Raw genomic sequence first — 21775 nt, forward strand, 5'->3', positions numbered from 1 at the left:
CAAACTAGGTAAATTATGAAAAACGGCCAACATATGCAAGTTAGCAGATGCATTTTGCTAATGTTAGGAACCTATACTATCCATTTATAACATAAAACTTTGTGGGTACACAACATTTCCGGGTTGACTTTGCCGGTAAGTAGACTAATATATTACCCTGTTATATGTACAATTCAAAACAGCAAAAAGGAGACATATAATATTAGGAATCAGTGAATTGTGACATTTACAGAGTTTAAATAATGAATACTTAAACTCATAACAAAATACATTTTTTTTTATTTGAAGTTTTTTTTTTTATCTAAAGTCTCTGGTTAAGGTATATTTGTCTGTATTCCTGTCACTTTTATTTTGAAAATCCCCTTTGTGCCGCGATGACCTTTACTTTAAAAATACACACCGGATGTTCGTCCCTAGGTTTAAAACTCCCAGCTAACGTTGTTCCTGTTCACGCTGTCTCCGCCATTTTCAGTAGCTTGTGTCGCAGAGTTGGTCGGTGCAGGTATTTGTTCCAGTAAGGCGAATTACTCGTTAAAGAAAAACGACGATTGCCTTTGATAACGAAGTTTAATTTAGCAAACTGCTGAACTGCGCAAGATGTCCACCGAGCAGGCCGAAAATAATAACGCGACCGAGAAAGCGGGCCCGCAGGCCCCGCAGCAGCAGACCGGGTGAGTCCATTCATCACGGCTCCTTTGTTGGCGCCCGCTAGCTGGCTAGTTACATAGTTCGCAGTAATGATTCAGATCCACTGGAAGGTCGTACTTCGATCAGTCTTTAATGAAAACTATATCATTTCTGGTCTTTATTGCGCAATTTCATAAAGGTATGTTTTAAGTTTTTCGTAATAACGCGATGTGCTTTTCTTCTTATGTTCTGGTGGGAGGCGTGTGTTTGGGATCCGTCTATTTAATGGGAGAATCCACCCATTTACCTAACTCAAGTAGCTCAACTTTAGCAGTTTTTTGTAACTAGTATTAATGTCTAGTAGTTTAATTGTGCTCTTCTTTTTCGATCGCAATTTGCTGTCGAACATTAACATAATGTAGCGTTAATTTTATAATGGTACGTTAACACAGGCCTACTATATCCAAAGAGCGGCCTTGCCATGAGGCTTAAGTGTTTTCTTTTCAATAGTAAAGCATTGCAGACTATGATTACTGTTTATTACATTGGAACTTTGTCTACATAAAATATTTTAACCTGGTTCACTAATGCTAATTTCACTTCTTTCATTGCTAAAAAAATACCCAAAGCATTTCTGTTAACCCCACTATTAACTTCAGGTAGCCTAATTAAACCACTGAGCCCAGTTTGGCCATTTTGAAGGAACAAAGAATGATCAAAAGTCCTGATAGTGTGGCCTGTGTTATGTTTTAGTGTGAATTACCTGTTAATAACATGCACCATTTAATTTGTATTAAGTAATTTTACCTATAATTTAGGTGTCCCCAGTAGCTTTCTTTTTCGCTTTTGAAATCTCATGCTTAATTCTGTACCTTATGGGCTCATGTATTAAGAAACTTTGAAATTGCAATTAACTGATACTTTATACAGGGAAGTGAATGGGAAACCCAAGCATGAGCCCAATTCAAGCAGGAAGGAACGGCCCCAGAAGAGAGGAGGAGGCGGGCGTTACGAACCATATGGAAACGTGAACAAAAGATACCGCGTCTTTGTCAGCAACATCCCATATGATGTCAAATGGCAAGCTCTCAAAGACCTGATGAAAGAGAAAGGTAAGGTGTTTGCATAAGGTACTGACTCACTCAACTTTGGACATAAAAGATGCAGCATCCAGGGTCGTTTTGTTTGACCACTCCAACTTTCAAGGGCTTTTTGGAATTTGTGCAGAAACTTTATGTTGTACAATGTTGCTTGAAATCTCGCGGGAGTTATCTGGAACAAAGGTTTTGGACGAGGTCCCTCTCATTTGTCCGTCAACTAAGGAGTTGCTGCAGACGTGCACAAGTGCTGTGAACCTGGATGTTATACTGAATATTTATTCTCATCGTGTTTACTAAAACATATTGTGGTTTTTGTGAAGTGTGGGTTGTACATGTGCAAAGCCGGTCTTCTACCATGAAAATCCAATGGCTTGGGATCACGAGTGGCATATTGAGATGCTTCTCTGCATGAAATCTATGAAAAAACACACATTACATTGCCATTTGACTTTGCCCGGTAACGAGGGGCAAGTTGCTTCTAGTTGCAACATCTCAATTAATGGTAAAACCTGAGCTACCATGATTTCTGAATCAAAATTTTGGTGACCTGTCAAACGAGACCTGCATTTGTGATGCAGCAACTTTCAGCAGGGATAAGCCTTAAGTTCTCTTAAATGTGCAATATGGCTTTACATGTGCTGTTACTCATGTGAAAGTACTTGTAGTTATGGGGTATTGGAAAGTGTTTGATGTATTTAGTAATGCGCCTAATTGGCATTTTCTTGACGAAAAATCATGTGTTAAGAAAGGTACAACCCTTTTTCAGAAGGAGTGCCTGGTATTCGTTTTATGAAAACTGACTGTGGAGTTAAATTGCATTTTCTCTTTTAGGTGTGTGACCTTGACAAGCAAATGTTTTCTCAGCAGATCTCCATGTTGTGCCAAACACGGCTATGCGTCGGGGATATTTTTTGGGGTACAGGTCTACAAAATGAAGCAGCTTCTTATGCACTGTCCTTGTCTCTAGAGGTTTGGTCACTGATGTCCATACGTTGAACAGGCACGTGATCTGGAACGTAGGCGTGGCTGTGGTCGACGCTGAATCAAAATTCTGATATTGTGCGTTTAAGGAACAGGTCCTCTCAAGAACAGGTTTGCAGTTAGACACGTTTCTCTCCCACAAGAGCTTGCCTTCATTAAGATTATGGTTAGTTCCTAGCTGTAGCTTTCCTCTCAGGCTAAGTTGATGGGCGAATGTATTGATGCATTGGCCTGATGTTTAAAATGGCGACATCTGACAAAGAATGCACAGGTTTGCAATGAAATGGACTGAGGCATTGAATGGGTTTTGCTTACTAGACATTATGGGGTCAATTATCTTCAGGTAGGAGGTGGTGTTTACGGAATTAGACCAGGCCATTCACCAGTTGTTGTCCTCAGTCTATTGCTTTTGGTGCTTCGGGAGAATTCTAACAAGGACAGGCTAAGAAGTAGTTTTTTTTCTAAAGACCCAAGCTTGCTTTTTGTAGACCTGTACCATATTGTGCTGCTGCTGAGGTGCTGGGGGAAGGCGCAGGACTGGCAGTCTGAGCTCACTGTCACCGGCCGCCCTACTTTTGTGACTGCTCTAAACCCCCATTGTTCTCTCGGCTTCTCTCCCCTTGGTGTGTGTCGTCTCTGGAATCTGATTTGTAGTGGGTGAGGTAACGTACGTGGAACACTTAATGGACGCAGAAGGCAAATCGAGGGTAAGTGCAAATACATACAAATAAAACATGAATAATCCTAGACAAACCTGTGTTTGTCAGCTTTGGTGTCTTTATTTTCATTGTTGGGAATTGTTCAGTTCAGGAGCCTGGTGGAGTGTGTGAGATGGTGACACGCCAGAGGTGTGTTTTATTTGGTGTCTTCTGTGGCACTGACTGGAGGTCATCCTGAGGGTTGATGCTCTCATAAAAGGACTTCAGCTTTCTTTGTAGCCAGTCCTGTGGGATTGCAGTATCTGACAATGTCCCTTTGGTTGCTGGATTTGTTCCTCATGAACTAAAGGGCTCTACTCTGCCAGATGTTGTTAAAGGGCTGTTAGATGGTTGTAATATATACCTCATTCCGTAGAATTGCTTTACTGGAAACGGTACCTCCAATATCTTAGTTGTGGGGAATCCTACTTCACTGGATTTTTCTGCCCTTTGGATGTTGGGAACAATACTCTTTAATTTTCACCAGAGTTGTGTGCATTGTGCTAGTGACTGAGAATTTTATAAATTGTAATTATATTTGGAAGCACAGTGCCGTGGCTAAGGCTGTAGGCTTGTGTGATGTTGAACTTTTGATTGTGCATGAAATCCATTGTTTGCTTACCTTTCTGTCAATTACAACATCTTTTATAACCATTGCTTTTACTAATTTGAATTATTCTTCACTCTCCTTGGTATGGCCTCTTCTGATGTCTTCAATCAACAAAGGGTTGCGCGTAAGTCTCTACATTTATTTTTTTCAACTTTTAGTGTCAATGCTTCTTAGGTTGACAGAATGGAAATGTTGCAATTATGTTCAAATGAATCAAGTGGAAACATATGCATCGGTGGTGTCTAAAGACAGATTATTTAGATTATGTTCTCTTACAGGATATACTTTCTATTTCTGTCAGTGTTGTTGAGTTTAGGACAGAAGAGCTTATGAGGAAAGCAGTGGAGAAGGTCAACAAGCACAACCTCAATGGACGGCCCCTCAAAGTGAAAGAGGTAGGTCACTGTGAAAATGACCAGAAAAATAAAGACGTCAAAATGTCAGCTGCTAATTTTCCCGATTCATATTTTTATGATCTTTGGTAGGACCCTGATGGTGTGATTGCTCAGAGAGAAATCAACAAGGGTCAAGGTGGTGGCCCTCCAGGAGGCCACGGTGGAATGGGTGGAATGGGAGGAATGGGAGGAATGGACCGCATGAACATGGATCGAATGGGCCCTGGACCAAGCGGCCCCATCAATATTCCTCCTAGCCTAATGAACAACCCCAACATCCCCAACGAGATCATCCACGGTCTCCAGGCTGGCAGGATTGGCAGCACTGTCTTTGTGGCTAATGTGAGGCTTCCACGGTGTTCTCCTTGTTGTGCGATTGTTTTACTATCCAAAATGGCCCAAATGGGCGGAATTAAATTATATGAAAAGAGAAAGGCATCAACTACAGTAAAAAAAAAAGTTTCCTTATTTGATAAAATAACTTGCCTGACTTATAGTTTCAGCATTACCCATTGGTGTAAAACTGTAAATATAATCAGTAATGTTTGCAGACGTGGTGGGAAACCTTAGTGAAGTCTAACTTGTCTTTTAGCTTTGCCTATAGATGCAGACCTAACATCCCCTAAATTGTTCCTTGTGCCTTGTACAGCTTGACTACAAAGTGGGCTGGAAGAAGCTGAAGGAGGTATTCAGCATGGCGGGCATGGTGGTGAGGGCGGACATCCTTGAGGACAAGGATGGGAAAAGTAGAGGCATGGGCACAGTAACATTTGACATGCCCATTGAAGCAGTCCAGGCTGTCTGTATCCTTTTCAAAAGTGTGAAGGAAATCCCCCTTGTGTATGCACAGAATGTTAATCCAGTAGAATCACATTGTTTCAAAGTGTCTTTGGTGTGCGTTCCTTAATTATTTTACAGCTATGTTCAACGGGCAGCTGTTGTTCAACAGAGTCATGCACGTCAAACTGGTATGTTGCCTGAACCTCACTGTACCTTGGAACACATTATGATTGTAGCCTCTAGTCTGAATGCATTTCTGGCTTTTTAATTTTCAGGATGAGAAATCCCTGCCTAAAGATTTCGGACCACCTGAGAGAGCTGCTGCTGCTCTTCCCCGTAAGTATACACGTAGCTTTCATCCAGGGTGTCTGCAGGTCCTAAAATCTCTTACATTCAATTTTATAAATGTATGGCCTTAAAATTTATTAGTCCTAAATTTTAATTTGTGAAGTTTAAATGCCACTATCTATTTAATTCATCCATCTTTGAATTTTGTTTATGCAACATGAGTCAGCTACTGTGTGCGAAATTCCACATTTGGATGTTACAAATCTGTAAATATACCACTGAACCTTATAGTCTTGACTTTTGCACCCCAGGGAGCAAATGTGACTAGAAGCCACATAAATCTTGCTTTAAATATTTTGAGTTTTGACACCAAAGAATAATAGTACTACTGTAGACATTGTATGTTTTTCTAATACATTATATTTCTACAAGCACAAAACTAAACTATATAGACAATGTTTTAACACTGTATCTGTTTTCTTTGCCCAGGTGGCCTGAGTGGTATTGGTTTGGGACTGGGACCTGGTGGCCAGCCCATTGATGCTACCCAGCTCAACAGAGGTGGCGGTGGCGGTGGTGGAGGGATGGGCAACATGGGCCCAGGAGGTAACTAGCTGCAGTGCTGTTGAACTCATGAATAAAAGACACCAGAGAAATTAGTGGCTCATCGTCATTCTTCTTACTTGCAGGAATGGATGGAATGGGCTTTGGCAACATGGGAGGTCGCATGGGAGGTGGCAGTGGAGGAGGTATGTACTTAAGACTTTTAAGAAGCTGGGCCCTTAATGCATTTACCTCAAATGCTGCATTAACTACTCAACCAAACTCTGCACTTCTTTGAACACTTACCAATGGTATAAAAGCCCCTAAAATTATGTTATAGGGAAACATTGTAAGGACATTTTTAACTTTATTACGAACAGCTTATCAGTGAAAGTGTTGAGAAATTATATTTGTATAAATCATATATAACAAACTCAGAATCTTATCATAAAAGCATTGGATTTTCAAACTCAAATTATCCATCTATTTGTGGTTGTGCTCTCTGCCATTAAGACTTTTTTTCTCTGTTCTAGGAATGGACAACTTTGGAGGAATGAACAACATGGATCGTTTCGGTTCTTCGGGGATGGGCAGAATGAACGGTGAGGAGGCATTTTGAGGCGTGTTAAACACTCCAAAGCAAGCGTGGAATACTCACGTTTTGCTGGATGTTTCTAATGGTTTCATCTCTTGCATTGTCAGAGATGGATCGTGGGATTGGTGGTGCTTTTGACAGGGAGTTTGGGCGAAATGAAATGGGAATGTCTCGCAATAGTTTTGGAGACTCCTTTGAAAGAGGAATGGGTTAGTATTTTCAGGATTTTGTTTGAAATCCTTCCGATAAATATTCTGGTAGGCCCCATTAGATGTAATGTTCACTTCATCATAGATGTTGATTTAACCTTACTAATGTTTTTTTTTTTTCTTTTTGTTTACTTGCATTTACAGGAAACTCCATGGGTATGGATCGCATGAGCTCTGGAATGGACCGCCTGGGAGCCAGCATGGACCGCATGGGAGGGATGGATCGGATGGGCATGGACAGGATGGACCGCGGGTCTGACCTGGACAGGCTGGGCTCTGGGTTTGACCGGATGGGCTCGGGGATGGACCGGCTGGGGCCCAGTATGGACAGGCTTGGACCTGGCCTGGACCGTATGAGCTCCAGCATGGACCGCCTCGGCCCAACTGGCTTTGACCGCTTAGGCCCGTCTGGTTTGGATCGCATGGGTTCTAGCCTTGACTTCGGCTCCCCAATGGGTATGGATCGCATGGGCAACACCGGGCTTGACAGAATGGGCAGCAGCTTTGACCGCATGGGCTCCACTGGAGGACTTGACCGCTTCTCCTCCGGTGGCCTCGACCGCATGAGCTCTGGCATGGATCGGATGGGGTCTGGAGGTGTTGGTGGTCAGTTTAACCGCTCTGCTGACATGGATCGTGGATTTGGTGGGAATTCCTTCGGAGGAGCCGGAGGGTCTGGAACTGGGGGAGGCAATATCAGGAAGGGATGCCAGATCTTTGTCAGAAATGTAAGTATCAACCTGCATGGAGGTTGGGCTTAATTGATGTTGAGTATCTTCTCACATAATTCTAATCAACTTGGAATCAAATTTGTTTTTCAGCTGCCATTTGACTTCAACTGGAAGATGCTGAAGGATACCTTCAATACATGTGGTAAGACTAGTCATAGTACATAAAAATAAAACTCAACAATTGTTGTTTGCAGTTTTAATGGCCTCACTAAAAAGAAATCAATTGAAATAATTTTTCTTTGACAAACCCCATAGCTTTTTAAAAGCAGGCCACTACCTAACGATTAAAACGTTATTTTATGGTAATGATAAAACAGAAAAAAATAATAAATAAAACTACAAACCATGAACTGTTCTAATGCTTACGTTAGTATAACTACATATATCAATTTGTTTGCATGGAATTATTACCCAGTACTATTATTATTTCCAAAAATGTGTTCTAAATATTTACTATTACATTACTTTGAAAACATCTTAGAAATGGTGAAAAATCATACTATAATGTAAAAGCACTGAATATTGTGTTAACAACAGTGAATAATCATCCTTTACTATTTCATAAATATTGTAATTTTATTATCTTAGTTTCACTACATTTACCATAAAAAGACAGTTCAACTGTTTGGCTGAGCATGGCTTCATACTGTAAAAAAAAAAAAATCGCACTTCCAGTATTATTTCACCATATATAATGGATAACATTAAATGTATAATTTAACAACAATCAATGATTTAATTGTTTTTATTTTTAAGCAAATTAGTACATTTTAATTCAAATTCATTAGCTTTAGTTCCACTACATTTACCATAAAAGGCCAGACCAACCGTTTGATAGAGTATGTTTAAGAAAAAATGACCCTAATTAGATTTTTATTTTTTTAAAATAATGTTACATAACTCTGTTTAAGACCTCTGAAACTATCAACACATTAAAACAATATACCTACCTTTTGAAAATCCCACCATACAGATACTTGTTACTAACTTTCTGAAGGAGGCGCACTGACAAGGCAGACTATTTAAAGACAGCGACTTAAAGTGGATTTTTTTTTTTAGCAATACACACCAAAATAGCAGAGAAAGCTCATTCAGGTTGAGTTAAACGGGTCAAACGGCTGTGAAGAACACTGAATGGTTTAAGGTGATTAATAACACTGGTATTCTTCCCTCTGTAGGCATGGTTCAGTATGCTGATATCAAGATGGAGAACGGCAAGTCCAAGGGCTGCGGTGTGGTTCGCTTCGACAGCCCTGAAACTGCTGAGCGCGTCTGCCAGACCATGAATGGCTACCGGCTGAACGGAAGAGAAATTGATGTTAGGCTTGATAGGAATGCTTAAGTTCTTTTTCTGTTACATCTGACATTTCATTTAGTTCCTAACGTCCAAACACTCTCCATCGTCTGACTTGCCCCTCATCATATTCATACTATATGAATAAGTCTGTGAGATATTTGTAACAGTGGAAATATTTAGTTAGAAAGTTGTCACAGTAATTGTGTTTTAGTTTTTGCTTCAATTTTACATTTTTTTAGAGACCAAAGTTTTAATTTTTTTTTTCTGTCATGCTTCACCTGTCATTGCCTTTGTTCTATAAAGTGTTTTGATAAATAAACCTCAGATTTGACATGCTTTTGATGGATTTGTTTGTATGTATGGGTGTGTTATTGCATTGCTTGTCGATATAGTGGATTTGACAATGAAAAATTGAGATTCAACTTCAGTCTTGCTTGAGAAATGACATGTTACATTAGTCACGTGCTAACACTTTATGACGGATGACTTTTTTGAAAATCATATTATGATGATAGTGTAATGGTGCAGATCAACATATGTCGCTAAATGATTAAGTGATGCCAGTTTGAGCAATATGCCGAGGTAAAAAGCACGAGGAGACTTAATGTAGATAAAATCGATTGAGCTCGAGAGCCCCCCTCGTGGATATGGAAGGTCACCACCGGAAGAAGGTCACAGCATTAAATCCAAGATGGCGACCCCCTTGTGTCAGTGTTACCAGGTGAGCGTTTGGTGCTTTTTCTGTTACATATAAGCATTTAAACACCACGAATAATTAAGACAATAACTTTAAAGGAATTTAAACTATTACTTTAATCAATGACTAGTAGCCCTCGTCGGTTTGTTCCCGATTAAGCTGCTAACGATGCGTAAGCTAGCTAAGTTAGCTCTCTGAATGTGCAGCTGTAGCGTTACAGCCGGTGAACTCTGAAGTGCAGGACAAAATCTTTTACAAGTAAAATAATAACTTGGCCTCATGCCGCACAATCAACAGTGTCTGTGTGTATATATATATTAAATGCATTCGCTTTACTGGCTTTGTTATTTTCTACTTTTTTTCAACATTAATGACATCACAAATTTACATTTTACGACGGCGTTTCAGCTTAACGTCACAAGCTTTCGTGCATCAGTGGTTTGTCAGCGGCGTGTCCCGCTCTGAAGCGTGTGTTTCTAGCCTCGTCAGTGCGTGGTTATGGTTAAGGGTGACTTCGTTTGTCTGTCCTCAGATATGTGTAAGAAGAGGCTTGGTGTCAGTCCCTTCCTCGTACCTGCTACTTCACAACAGATCCAATGTGTACAGGATACGAGGGGTCCTCACCTGTTCTTCACAGGTACGAACACCTGACAGAGCTGCCTCTGCTTTCAGTCCTCTTTCTGCTGGACTCGCAGGACATGTGTTACTGTATGCACTCCTCTGTGGAGAAGTTTCCTGGTGTTAGGTTGGAATATGCTCTCATCATATTGAAGTTTTATTTTTATTTTTTTGTTTTTGGATGGTATTGTTAACCAAGCAACAGACACAGTCAGTTGCCAATATTTGGTGCTAATATTAGGCACCCTGGGGTAAAATTAACTGATGCTGTTTAATACAACAGCCCTGTCATAAATCCTACCTTCAGGAAGTTAAGTCTTTGTTTAAACTGTGACATGACCCCATACTATAGGTCGCTTGCTTGCATAATACAAATTATGAAACTTTGCCTTGATTTTGATCTTAACTCTTTGAGGACTAAGCAAGTCAGCTTGCTTAAAAATCCAAAAATCCAGTGTTAAATCAAAATTAGTAAAACGTTACAAAAAATAACCTAAAAAAAAATTCTCTGAATCTACACATTCTTGCAATTTGTGCAGTTTAAATATGTGTCAGTGGTGTCTGAGACAGCACAATAAAAGTGATGTCAATCCAGGTTTCAAAGGGTTAAGAGTACTTTTTGAAAAGAGCTGTTTTTATTATTTAGTTAATCCTGGATATTATAAATGGGTTAAACGATCGAAAAAACCCGCTTGTTCGTGTTGGCTGCTGATGCACGTCATTTCTGATGGGGTGGCACGGTGGTGCAGTGGTTAACACTGTTGCCTCACAGACAGAGGGTACTGGTTGGATCCCAGAGTGGGGAGTTTGAACTTAAGGTGGGTGGGGCCCTTCTGTGTGGAGTTTCTGGGTCTCGTTTTCCTCAGTTCATTGATTGGGAACTCTAAATTGCTCTAATCGGTGTGAATGGTTGTTTGATTCTACAGTATGTGTCAACCCTGTGATAGTCTGACAACCTATCTGGCAACACTGCCTCTGGCCCGAGGTCAGCTGGCATAGGCTCCATGCCCCCCTCTCCCCGTGACCGCAAAGAAGAGAAGCGATTACTGATAATGACTGAATGAATTAATTCATTTTGACTATTCAAAAGAGTTTCGATATTCATCTTCCAGTGTCATTACACTGCTATCAGCTGCGCTTTCTCGCTCTCTGACATTAATGTTTACTATACAGCCGTTCTGCTGTTCTCTGCTACTAACCAAGAAAAGAAAATGTATGGTTGTCATGTCATACCCTTGTTTTATTTCTCTTTTAATTAGAGTGTTAACTTGTATGTATGCCCTTACTGTCAATTTTACCCTGAGGCAACTGAAATGGCAGAAAGCAGGATTTATTGCCGGACTGTGGTATTACACAACATTAATTTGCAAAAATATGGAGCACTTTCATGTGACAGATATGCAACATAGACTTTATTCCATGAGCTGGCATTTGCATTGACATTTTAAGAGCTCTGAATAAAGCACAAGTTTGCTAAAACATCCACTGTTGGCATTAAGCCTACCATGTTGCATATCTATCATGTGCTCCTGCTGACTTTGCGAGCTAATATACTTGTTTCGTACTGTAATTTAATCGTAAGCAGTAAGGAAAATCTCCCCTGCGAGTCATTCATTCAATTATACTTGAACATCTCCAAACATGCTTGGAGTAAATTCATTTTTTGTGTTGTTTCTTAATCCCACCAAAAAGGTGCTTCAGTCACCCCTTCTGCAGGTGAGGTATCTGTCCGGAGAGCGAGGTGGTGGCAGAAAAGGATTCCTGGGGGAGCTTCTGGAAAACATTAAGCAGGAGCTAAACAAGAACAAGGAAATGAAAGAAAACATCAAGAAGTTCCGAGAAGAGGCCAAAAAACTGGAGGAGTCAGATGCATTGAAACAAGCTCGAAGGAAATATGTTAGTATTCAACCACACACAGCATTTCTTCCCATGTTATCTGAAAAACTGCGTTAAGTTTACCAGTGTTTTGTCTATTTCCCAGAAAACGATAGAGTCTGAAACAGTGAAGACCTCCGATGTTCTCAAGAAGAAGTTGGGAACCCTCTCTGAGACAGTTAAAGAGGTAAATGTGAAACCTATCTAAATCAGATGCCTTTCATTCGATTGACATATATTTGATATTATATTCAAGTTTATCCATTTACCCTAACAAGGAATGTCTATCTGTGTGTGTGTCGCCGTGTGGACAGGGGTTAGAGGAGGTCAGTCGTACAGAAATTGGGAAGAAAATCAAGGATGGAATGGAAGAAGCAGCCAAAACAGCAAAGACCTCAGCGGAGTCTGTCTCTAGAGGTGGCGAGATGTTGGGGAAGACTGGTGCGTTCAGAGCAATATCACAGGTATGGAGTCACTGTGCTCACTATGGAGTAGATATATTTCTGTTTTTGCCAAAAGTTAAACTGCATTCGTTGGTTTATATTTATTTATTTGAAAGGCTGGTCATTGCCTTTTTCTCAAATAGCTTGTGAAAGGCATATAACACAGCACAAGGATACTGATGTGGTGATGGTGATGTATTTGTTAATTGTTAATAGTTTAATAATTATCCCACAGTTTCTGGTCAACCGAACAAATACACAATGCAAATAATATAACCACAAATGTGCAATTTCCTTTTAACCTCTTAATTACTGTATAGAAAGAATATCAATATGGGTAAATGTTAATATGGGCTGGGAGAAAGTCCTATTTTTATGAGTCTTGAAAGGAGAAGGCAGACTGTGCAGATTTTGCTGACCTTCAGGAGATGATATGGTCACCTCTGGTTGAGATCCTTGTAATTCTGATATTGGTGTTATCAGAGCACAGCTTGGCAAAATACTTAAAAGGGGGTGGGGCCAAGCTGTGAGGAAGTTTTTGTTTCTCTCAAATAAAGTAAGAATAAATATACACTGAAACAATCAACTTCTGCACATTTAAAAATTAATTAAGAATAAAAGGAACTCAAGAGTCCTGAAAAATTGTATACCTGAATACAGGAACTGATCTGTTCTCTTGTCTGCTACCCATTCATCTGCTCTCAGGGCATGGAGAGTGTGAAGAAAGAGATTGGTGACCTGGGTCACACTGGCCCTTATCGGCCTCCTGCAAGACTCAGGAAGAGGAGTGAGTTCTCCTCCAAAGGGGCAGGGGATGACAGCAAGGTCTTCGAAGCCAACGAGTACGTGAGTGCCATCTGCTTTGCCCTGATACTGAGATGGGGACGCCTCTCGGGTTCAGAGATAGCTGATGCGACTTATATGGCTCCATGCAGTCTGATCATTATTATTAACAACGCAGTAAATGAAAACAGTGAAAGCTTAGAAACACATCCAGTGAGGCACCAAGAAACCACTTACTGTTATCTGAACTACAATTAGAAAAAAATCCCAGCTTGCAGAGATAAGCAAACTCTTGCTAATGGTGTTTTCCAGAAGAGAAACTAATGAGTGGTAAAATACTGTTTTTTGAAAGAGGAATTTCTTGAAGCTAGAACTTGGTAGTATTCTCAGTCTCTTCTTGCTGTAAGCTCTGTGGTGTTTTTTTTCCTTTTTGGGTTAATACGGTTAAATTTGAAGGTCAACACCTGTTTCTGTGAACCTGCTGTTTAAAGTTTTACTTTCTGTGTTCTTCAGGGAAGCTATGGGTGTGGTGCTCCACAAAGACTCAAAATGGTACCAGCAGTGGAAGGACTTCAAAGACAACAACATGGTCTTCAACAGTAAGGCCTAATGGACCACATTTTCTTCCTGTATTTTTTTTTTATCCTTGGATAGGAGTCATACATGGAGAACCCCCATCCTATTTAATTTTCTACATTGTGACAACAAAGTGGGCCCAGTTTAACAGTTTGCAAGAATTTGGGGGAATGCACATCATTCACATTGTCCTGCATGTGATGCTGCTGTTGTTGTGGGTTTCACACAGCTCTGATGAGATTAATTAGTCTATAGCAAAATTGTCCAAGTGCTGAAACTTGTGTAGGATTTACGTGTGCCTGAACCTAGACGGCTTTAATCATTTCAAGCTCATGAGGCTCCACTAATAAACATGTGCTGAAAGAGCCAGTTTATCGTAGCTGCTGCTATGAGATTGAGTGGAGTGTGTGCAAAAGAGGTGTTTTAAAATGCACAGCAGTGTGCTTATGTGGTTCGATATCATGCACATTAGTTAAGGAAAAAAAATTGGTGATTAATAATGTTTAGGCAGATGAAAAAGATTATGTGGGTCACAGTTAGGACATTTTGCAAAGTCAACATATTTAAAGCCGCATGTATTTCCATAGCTGTTGCTGCAGCATCATCAGTTTTAACTCTCTTAAATACAGTGAAATGCTGTGACCTAGAACATTGGTATTCAGAAATATATATTATTCTTATATATCGCTTGAAATGTGATAAATCTCTTTTAGATCTCTTTTCTGGCTGATTTGAGTCAGCAAAATAACCACCCTCCTGTGGCTCCAATGGAATTTATATGGGAGTTTATTCATTGATTACCTTTGCCTGCACAATATCTTACACAGTATAAATAAACCCACCTGCAGCACTCACGTAATATGTGTTCTTTTTAAAGGCTTTTTATTTAATGCAGTGGAAGACTGCAGTTTTTTTTTAGATGCAAACTGCAGAGAAGTATAAAGTTCATATGCTCCTCTGTCTCTTGAACTTCAGGACATTGGATTTTGCTTGTTGCAGGGGTAAAGATGTCGAGCGAGAAAGTTTAGACCCTCGCCCAGCGTTGCTAGATAGGCTGAATGTTGTGCATGTGTTTCTGTGTGAGTGAACTGAAGAGATCTGAGTGTGTGTTTATGTCTGTTTAACAGGACATTCACTGGAATCATACAATGACGTATTAATCACTCAGCAGCGATGTATAGCAGCCTTTTGATGAGCCTGAGTTTTTTCACCTTTTGATTCCTCACGTCGTCTAATCTCTGTATATGAACTTCTGAAGGATTTGCTTATGTAATAAAACTGTGTTTGTTTATGGAAGCCTCAGGTTTAACTTAAACTCTAACATGCTGTCCCTCCTCTGTTGACTTCAGGGTTCTTTGAGATGAAAATGAAGTACGATGAGAGTGACAACGCTCTCATCAGAGCATCTCGTGCTGTCACCGACAAGATGACTGACCTCATAGGTGAGAGACCTCTGGTTTGATATAATCTGCATTAATCACGCTGAGAGGTCAAATCACGCCATTATAGAGAAGATACAATGGTTGTGTGTAGTTCAGAGTATTATGTTTACAACTACAAGATATTTTTCTGGGTTCCTGTTTTGTTTTGTTTTGACTTTTATGGAAAGACAGTTAGTTTTTATCATAACCACATGAAAAATGTCAGATTGTGTATCCCTAGTAAAACATGAGTAGTAGGTCAGTTGATGTTAGCCTGCTTACTTAAAAAATACACAATGCCAGAAGCAAATATTTTTGTCATAAATTCTTTACTATATGTTAATACTTTGTCGCAGCTTGTTCTACTGCTCATATCAATTTGCTAAACGCCATTTGTGTCCTTGTCTGTGTTCATGTGTGTTTAGGTGGGCTCTTCTCTAAGACTGAGATGTCTGAAGTACTAACAGAGATTTTGAAGGCGGACCCATCCTTTGACAAAGATTCTTTCCTCAAGCAGTGTGAACGAGATATCATTCCCAATATACTCGAGGTATGTGGGAGTGCGAACAATGTTGGCACCAGTGTCTGTGTAACAGAATCATTTAATCCATTTAAGAAAAGTTTTGTTTGAATAGATCAAGTTTGGGCAAACAGCAAATAAGGTTTTTGTCGAGAAATGTTTTGTTTTTATGTGACATTGAATCACAGTAGATGTAAATATTTTAAATAAAAATACTGTTTACATAATAAAAAAATATTATTTTCAGATGTAAAACAAAGAGGAGAGTTACGTTGATGTTTGCTCTGTCGCCCATGCAGGCAATGATCAGAGGGGAGCTGGAGGTACTGAAGGACTGGTGTTATGAAGCGGTACGACTTTTCTCACACACAAAGCTTGAAGTGCTTAAACAGAGACACCATATAATAAGCTTCTTTTGTTCCTGATGTGTACAGACAGCAGCCAGACTGCCCATAGAGGACTTTGTTGACATTAGTGCACATATTGGGTGGGCAGCTCTTTATAAAATGCGTATTCATAATGTTATCTTCTCTTGTGTAGACATACAGCCAGCTGGCACACCCAATTCAGCAAGCCAAGGCCATGGGACTTCAGTTCCACTCGAAGATCCTGGACATTGACAATATTGATGTAAGTTTCTCCAGTATACACTACACAAGATTAACAATAAAGCCTCCAGTATTGATGCCCCAGGACACTCCAGATCTTCCTAAGCCCCAGTAACTCCCACTCTGAAATTAATACAGGCGTTTTGGTGAGCTTTCAAAATGCCTGAAATTAGCATTGGCCTCATTCCGATAGCTGAAAATCTTGATGATTGTTGCTGGTTGTAATAATTTTACAAACCAAGCAAACTGATATTTGTCAAAAATATGTAAGCAGAGTGTAAACTATGATCTGCAGGGGCAGACAGAAGTATGCAAATATGCAAAATCAAAGTATATAACCAAGTCAAAAGTCAGTGCTGGCAAACATCTTGAAAAGTTATGAAAAAATGTAATTGGGTTATTGTTTATTTCTAAAATAATTTGTATTTTTTGTTTGGCTGCTCATTATTTTTGGATATCTTGAGCTATGAAACATTTTTAATACTTGGATTGCAGTTCAGTAAAGTGAGAATGCATTCTCTTCTCCAGCTGGCCATGGGAAAGATGATGGACCAGGGTCCAGTGCTGATCATCACCTTCCAGGCTCAGTTAGTAATGGTGATCCGAAACACCAAAGGAGAGGTGGTGGAGGGAGACCCAGTAAGTTACACACACACACACACACACACACACACACACACACACACACACACACACACACACACAGAGATACAGAACACAAACACCACTTTGATTTTCAAGAAACTGCTATATGATAAAAGGAAAGAGCATTTAAAATGTAACAAATGTAAATTAAATTGCATTTATGTTGTGTAATATTAAAAAAACAATACTTAGCTTTAGCTGGAATTTTGTCATTATCACAAGTGTGTTAGAACTGCTTATAAATGATGCATAAGAGAATGTTACAAGGAAATTAAGCCAATTTTAATATGCGCATGGCTTTTATTTATTTAGACCCACAACCTCAGACTGAAGCTTTATAGGTTGTAAATTAGCCGTACAGTCCTCTCAGGGCTCCTCGGGGACACCTGTGATTGGTAAAGAGGTCAAGGTATCCACTCAGTACCATGCAGCTGGCATCTGCCCAGTGCTTAGATTAAAAGACTATTGCAAGAGGATTAATGGCGGATGTACTGTTTTATCAGCCGAATCCAGACTCTGTCCTTATGGACTACAGTATTAAGTGTGTCCTACTCTCATCTCCTGACTGTTACTCCTCATCTGGTCACAGACTTTTAAATCTTTTTCCCATTTCAAACTTTCTTGGTTTTACAGACATATGGGGCATCTGGGTATTGACTTGGTGCAGATATCTCAAAAATAGTGTTAGCAGTCACTCTGGGTAGCTGAATCATTCTCTCTAGTTCATAAATGATCTCAGACAGATGGTTTTTTTATTTGATAAATCTAAAATCACATTTAAATTGCATGTCTGTCTCTGTTTTTTTTATTATGATTTAATTGAACAATTAAGAATGAGTGAGCCCCATTTGTTTTTTACCCTTCAGGAAAAAGTGCTCAGGATGATGTACGTGTGGGCTCTGTGTCGAGACCAGGAGGAGCTCAACCCTTATGCTGCCTGGAGACTACTTGACATCTCTGCCTCTAGCACTGAACAGATCCTCTAAGACTCTTTGATGCACACAAAACACTCAGAGAGAGAGAACATGTTGTACCTGAACAGGCCCTGCAGCTGGCCGGGAAGAAGTTGGGGGGGACATAGAGAGGAGGGACACGGGCTCACTTCACAACAGAAATATTGTTTAGTGGTGTTGCTAAACGCTAGGTGCTTAATTGTCTCTTTCTTTTACTTCGCTGGCTTTGGGTTCAGGCACAACAATCTTGGGGTTTTCCTTAAATGACTCTCATGTTCCTCTGGCTTACACTAGGGGGCGGTAGAAGACAAATAACACTCACTGTACTCTCTGCAATGCCTGTGCATTTATTGAAACTGTGTGGTGCAGGACAACTTACTGTTATTTAAAGGGTACATGAACTTATTTAACTTGCATTTAGATCTTTAATCATGGGTATAAGAAAGGAAAAAGGTGGAAATCAAGGGAACTGAGCCCCTGAACTTCAGGCTGACGTCAGTATGTAAAAAAATCTTGTCCTCTGTCCTTCAGTCCCTCACAATCACTCTTTCTCTCTGAGGCGTCGTCATCTTGGTGGTGTTGTAGCCAATCAGTGCTCTCCTTGATCCTTGTTTGTATGATAATCGTCCACTGTTAATTGTTAAAATGTAAGAAAGTCTATATTTATTATGAAAAATAAAGATGGCCCCTGTTTTTTCACAATAACACTTTTGAAAATAAATTTCTATGAAGTATTTTTCTTACCATCTACACTTCAAATGGTTAAGCTTCTCTGATCTAGAGGATATCACATGACTCCTTCTAGGGCAGTTGCTAATTATTTTTTTAATTAATTCCTCAAGTGGGATTCAGTGTTCGCTATATTTCCTTTGGGAACAGTGCAGTTTCTGAATGAATTTTTACAGTTGTATTTCTGGAGCAGAGCTACAGCACTCATTTGCTTTGAGTGAAATTTAGCTTCCTTTGCAAACTGGTGGATTACACACAAAATTGAGCATGATCACTTTGATAGCTTCAGTCCTGACATTAACACTATGTGCCATCATACATTTCTGTTCAGATTACTGCTTTGACCTTCAGTTTTGTGGAGGGTAATAAGCCACTCCTACATGTGTTCAACTGTGCCATGCCGTTGCTGTACACACCACAGCCATATGGCTTACTATTATTGACCCGAAACCTCTCTTGGACAAATGAAACTAAGGTTGCAAAGACTAAATGGCACCAATTTCACCAAGTCTTACCATTAATCTGAGTTGTCTCCACATGTCCTTGATGTGGTTAGAGGTCACCTCCGCATGCTGTCTGCTCTACTGACTGACACTGGGATTCATGACAAGGATATGCTCACCTCATTTTACTTCCAGAATTAATGGTGTTCAATTTGTGTTTGTAACCCATTTACCTCTGATTTTTTGTAGACACTAGTTTATAAGTGGACAGAGAATGTAGATTGCAAACAAAGCTGCATCACGGTGAGCCTTTTTCTCTTGTCAAGCCAACAGGAATGTATTTGTCTTTGCATCTTTCCCACTCTGTAAGATATCACCACCTCAATTAAAATGTCTCAACTTCTTTTGCACATTTGTTTTGGTCTGTTTTATAATGTTTTGTTCCCAAAAGATCTGGATCCCCCCCATAGAGTCTGTGCTTCCTTTTCAATGTGTCTGAGATGCTTCTAGGTGCGAACGCACTACAGTAGCTATTCATTGTCCGTGGCGGCAGTCAGACAGCTCGGTATAGATGGTAGGATGCAGAGCAGCCTGCAGCAGGATTGATTACAGCAGCCTTGGGTGAGAACGAATGGGGGGGGGGGGGTGCTTTTAAACTTGCATGTTTTGTATGTAAGCCTGCATGTGTACCACTGTACTGTATGTCTGTCTGTACATGCAGAGCAGCAGCTCCAGTGTTCCAAGGCTGTCCTGCTGGATGATGGATCCTCCCTGTTGCTGAGTTGTGCTGAGATTGCAGCTCCCCAGTGTAGCACTCATCGCTCAGGGTGCACCCCCGCAGCTCTCACACACACACAGCTTTCAACACAGGTATTCAGTGGAACCACCCTGGAGAAGTCACTGCTGAGGAACGTGGTCGGCTGGATCCTGTCAGACCGCCTACCGACCAAGAGATCTGACTTGCATGTTTGTGAGTTTGCACCACAGCCTTTTACACAGAGCTGACACCACACTGATTTACATACTTCCCCAGCTGTGTGATAATCAGCTTACAGAGTCTCACTGAAGGTAATCTATCACACTAAATATTTAGTCACCTTTAGCTTTTGTTAAAGATAGAGATTGTTATTCCACAGGTTTCCCATAGTCATGGAAAACCTAAAAAAGTCATGGAATTTTAGAATAACATTTTGGAAAAGTTGCCTGGAAAAGTTATGGAATTAATGAAAAATCCTTAAAACGTTTTGGAAAAGTCATGTAATTCTGTTATGTGTGTATTTTGAAATTTTAACATTATAATGTAAGATGATGGCACATTTATTTTCAAAAATGTCTGACATAACATAGCTCTAATATTTGTCAATGTGTGACAATGTTTGTTCACCATCATACATTGTTTATTTCCTCCCTACAGTCTGTCTCTCCGTCTGTGTACCAGCTCGCTGAAATTACAGTTATGGGCATGTGCAACAAGAACAAAATATTATGAGCCTTTGAAAAGTCATGGAAAAGTTCAGAATTTTTAAGCTAATCAGGCTTACTGTAAAAAAGAATAATCTAATGTGGTGTTACCATGCCTTTAAAAAGTTGTTGCTTTCATGTCCAAGAAGCACAAATGCCTCCACAAGAAAAGTGAGCAGACTACAACAGTGTTATGATAATGAAAATCCTATCGATCCTATTTTCCTGTGTTTTGTGTCTAAGTGAGTTATCGGAACAACATTTTTGAAAGTGTTCCAGTATTGAGAGAAACTTCTCCAACTTCAGTGTTTGTTACTGTGTGTGACCAAGTCTCACACAAGGAGAAGTCCTGTTCTGAAATCTCGCTGACTTTTACACAATGTCAAAGTCAGCCAGACACTAAAAATCTTTTAAAGATTTAGAACAAGACTTCTCCTTATGCGAGACTTGGTCACAATAACAAAAAGGACAGTGAAAGGTAAAAAAAATAAGTACTTTTTTTGGATGAATAATTATGGTGAACAATTGCCAATAGGGATCAGGCCCTCAAGAAGTGCGCCAGGTTTCAAAACCCATTTGACTTAAAGGGCCAAAAAAAACTTACATTGTGGAAGAGAAATCTGTAAATCAGTGGAAACATTTTTTGAGCATCACAACTCAATGAGATGACTCATTTTACTGTCATGTATGATCCATTCGGTCTAATAACATTTGGAAAGTCTAGAAAAGCCACAAGGTAAAATTAATTGATACCCATTCAAATTAGCAGAGCACTCAACTGAAAGCAGCCATCTGGGCGGCAGAAGGCTTTAGAGTGCTTGCTCTATGGGTCCAATAATGTGAAAGTAGTACTGATCATCCGAGTCATTTTATATGTGGTAGTTGAATGTTTTCAGCTTCATGTGCCACTGAGCAACTTAAGTTAGTATGACGGACTCTGGGCTCAAGCTCTGTATCAACTTAGGGGTTACATCGCAACACGTTCCACCAGTGCAGCTGGAGCGTCTCTCACTAATCAACCAATTTCAAAAATTATTGTTCCCATTACTCACTTAGACTCAAAAACATGAAAAAATTCTGGTCCAGGTTGAAAAATACCGAAGTTTCCCTTTAAAACTAATTCGAAAGCCCAACCTCAATACTAGATGT

General features: G+C 39.9%; 2 protein-coding genes across 2 annotated transcripts; both read left to right on the forward strand.

Annotated features, from left to right (window-relative positions):
* Positions 1–428: 428 nt before the first annotated feature.
* Positions 429–9185, forward strand: hnrnpm (heterogeneous nuclear ribonucleoprotein M). Its single transcript, XM_042516642.2, has 16 exons — positions 429–671; positions 1558–1739; positions 3363–3415; positions 4133–4140; positions 4318–4411; positions 4502–4753; positions 5061–5214; positions 5330–5379; positions 5467–5527; positions 5969–6085; positions 6169–6228; positions 6556–6624; positions 6725–6826; positions 6971–7554; positions 7648–7699; positions 8736–9185. The coding sequence occupies exons 1-16, from the start codon at positions 598–600 to the stop codon at positions 8897–8899; spliced, it is 2076 nt and encodes a 691-aa protein (XP_042372576.1). The 5' UTR covers positions 429–597; the 3' UTR covers positions 8900–9185.
* A 249-nt stretch (positions 9186–9434) lies between these two features.
* timm44 (translocase of inner mitochondrial membrane 44 homolog (yeast)) lies at positions 9435–19577 on the forward strand. Its single transcript, XM_042515303.2, has 13 exons — positions 9435–9575; positions 10084–10188; positions 11862–12065; positions 12151–12231; positions 12359–12508; positions 13193–13329; positions 13784–13869; positions 15196–15288; positions 15693–15817; positions 16087–16137; positions 16328–16417; positions 16924–17034; positions 17907–19577. The coding sequence occupies exons 1-13, from the start codon at positions 9546–9548 to the stop codon at positions 18024–18026; spliced, it is 1383 nt and encodes a 460-aa protein (XP_042371237.2). The 5' UTR covers positions 9435–9545; the 3' UTR covers positions 18027–19577.
* Positions 19578–21775: the final 2198 nt, after the last annotated feature.

Source organism: Plectropomus leopardus, chromosome 5, assembly GCF_026936395.1.
Source record: "Plectropomus leopardus strain MGB_pleo_1.0 chromosome 5, ASM2693639v1, whole genome shotgun sequence".
NCBI lineage: Eukaryota > Metazoa > Chordata > Actinopteri > Perciformes > Serranidae > Plectropomus > Plectropomus leopardus.

Bases quoted from the DNA above. Each gene is read 5' to 3' on its own strand.
- hnrnpm (XM_042516642.2), top strand. From the start codon at position 598: ATGTCCACCGAGCAGGCCGAAAATAATAACGCGACCGAGAAAGCGGGC. The intron at 4,412-4,501 runs GTAGGTCACTGT...GATCTTTGGTAG, and splicing joins GGCCCCTCAAAGTGAAAGAG to GACCCTGATGGTGTGATTGC. The intron at 5,528-5,968 runs GTAAGTATACAC...TTCTTTGCCCAG, and splicing joins AGCTGCTGCTGCTCTTCCCC to GTGGCCTGAGTGGTATTGGT.
- timm44 (XM_042515303.2), top strand. From the start codon at position 9,546: ATGGCGACCCCCTTGTGTCAGTGTTACCAG. The intron at 9,576-10,083 runs GTGAGCGTTTGG...GTCTGTCCTCAG, and splicing joins CCTTGTGTCAGTGTTACCAG to ATATGTGTAAGAAGAGGCTT. The intron at 16,418-16,923 runs GTAAGTTTCTCC...TCTCTTCTCCAG, and splicing joins TGGACATTGACAATATTGAT to CTGGCCATGGGAAAGATGAT.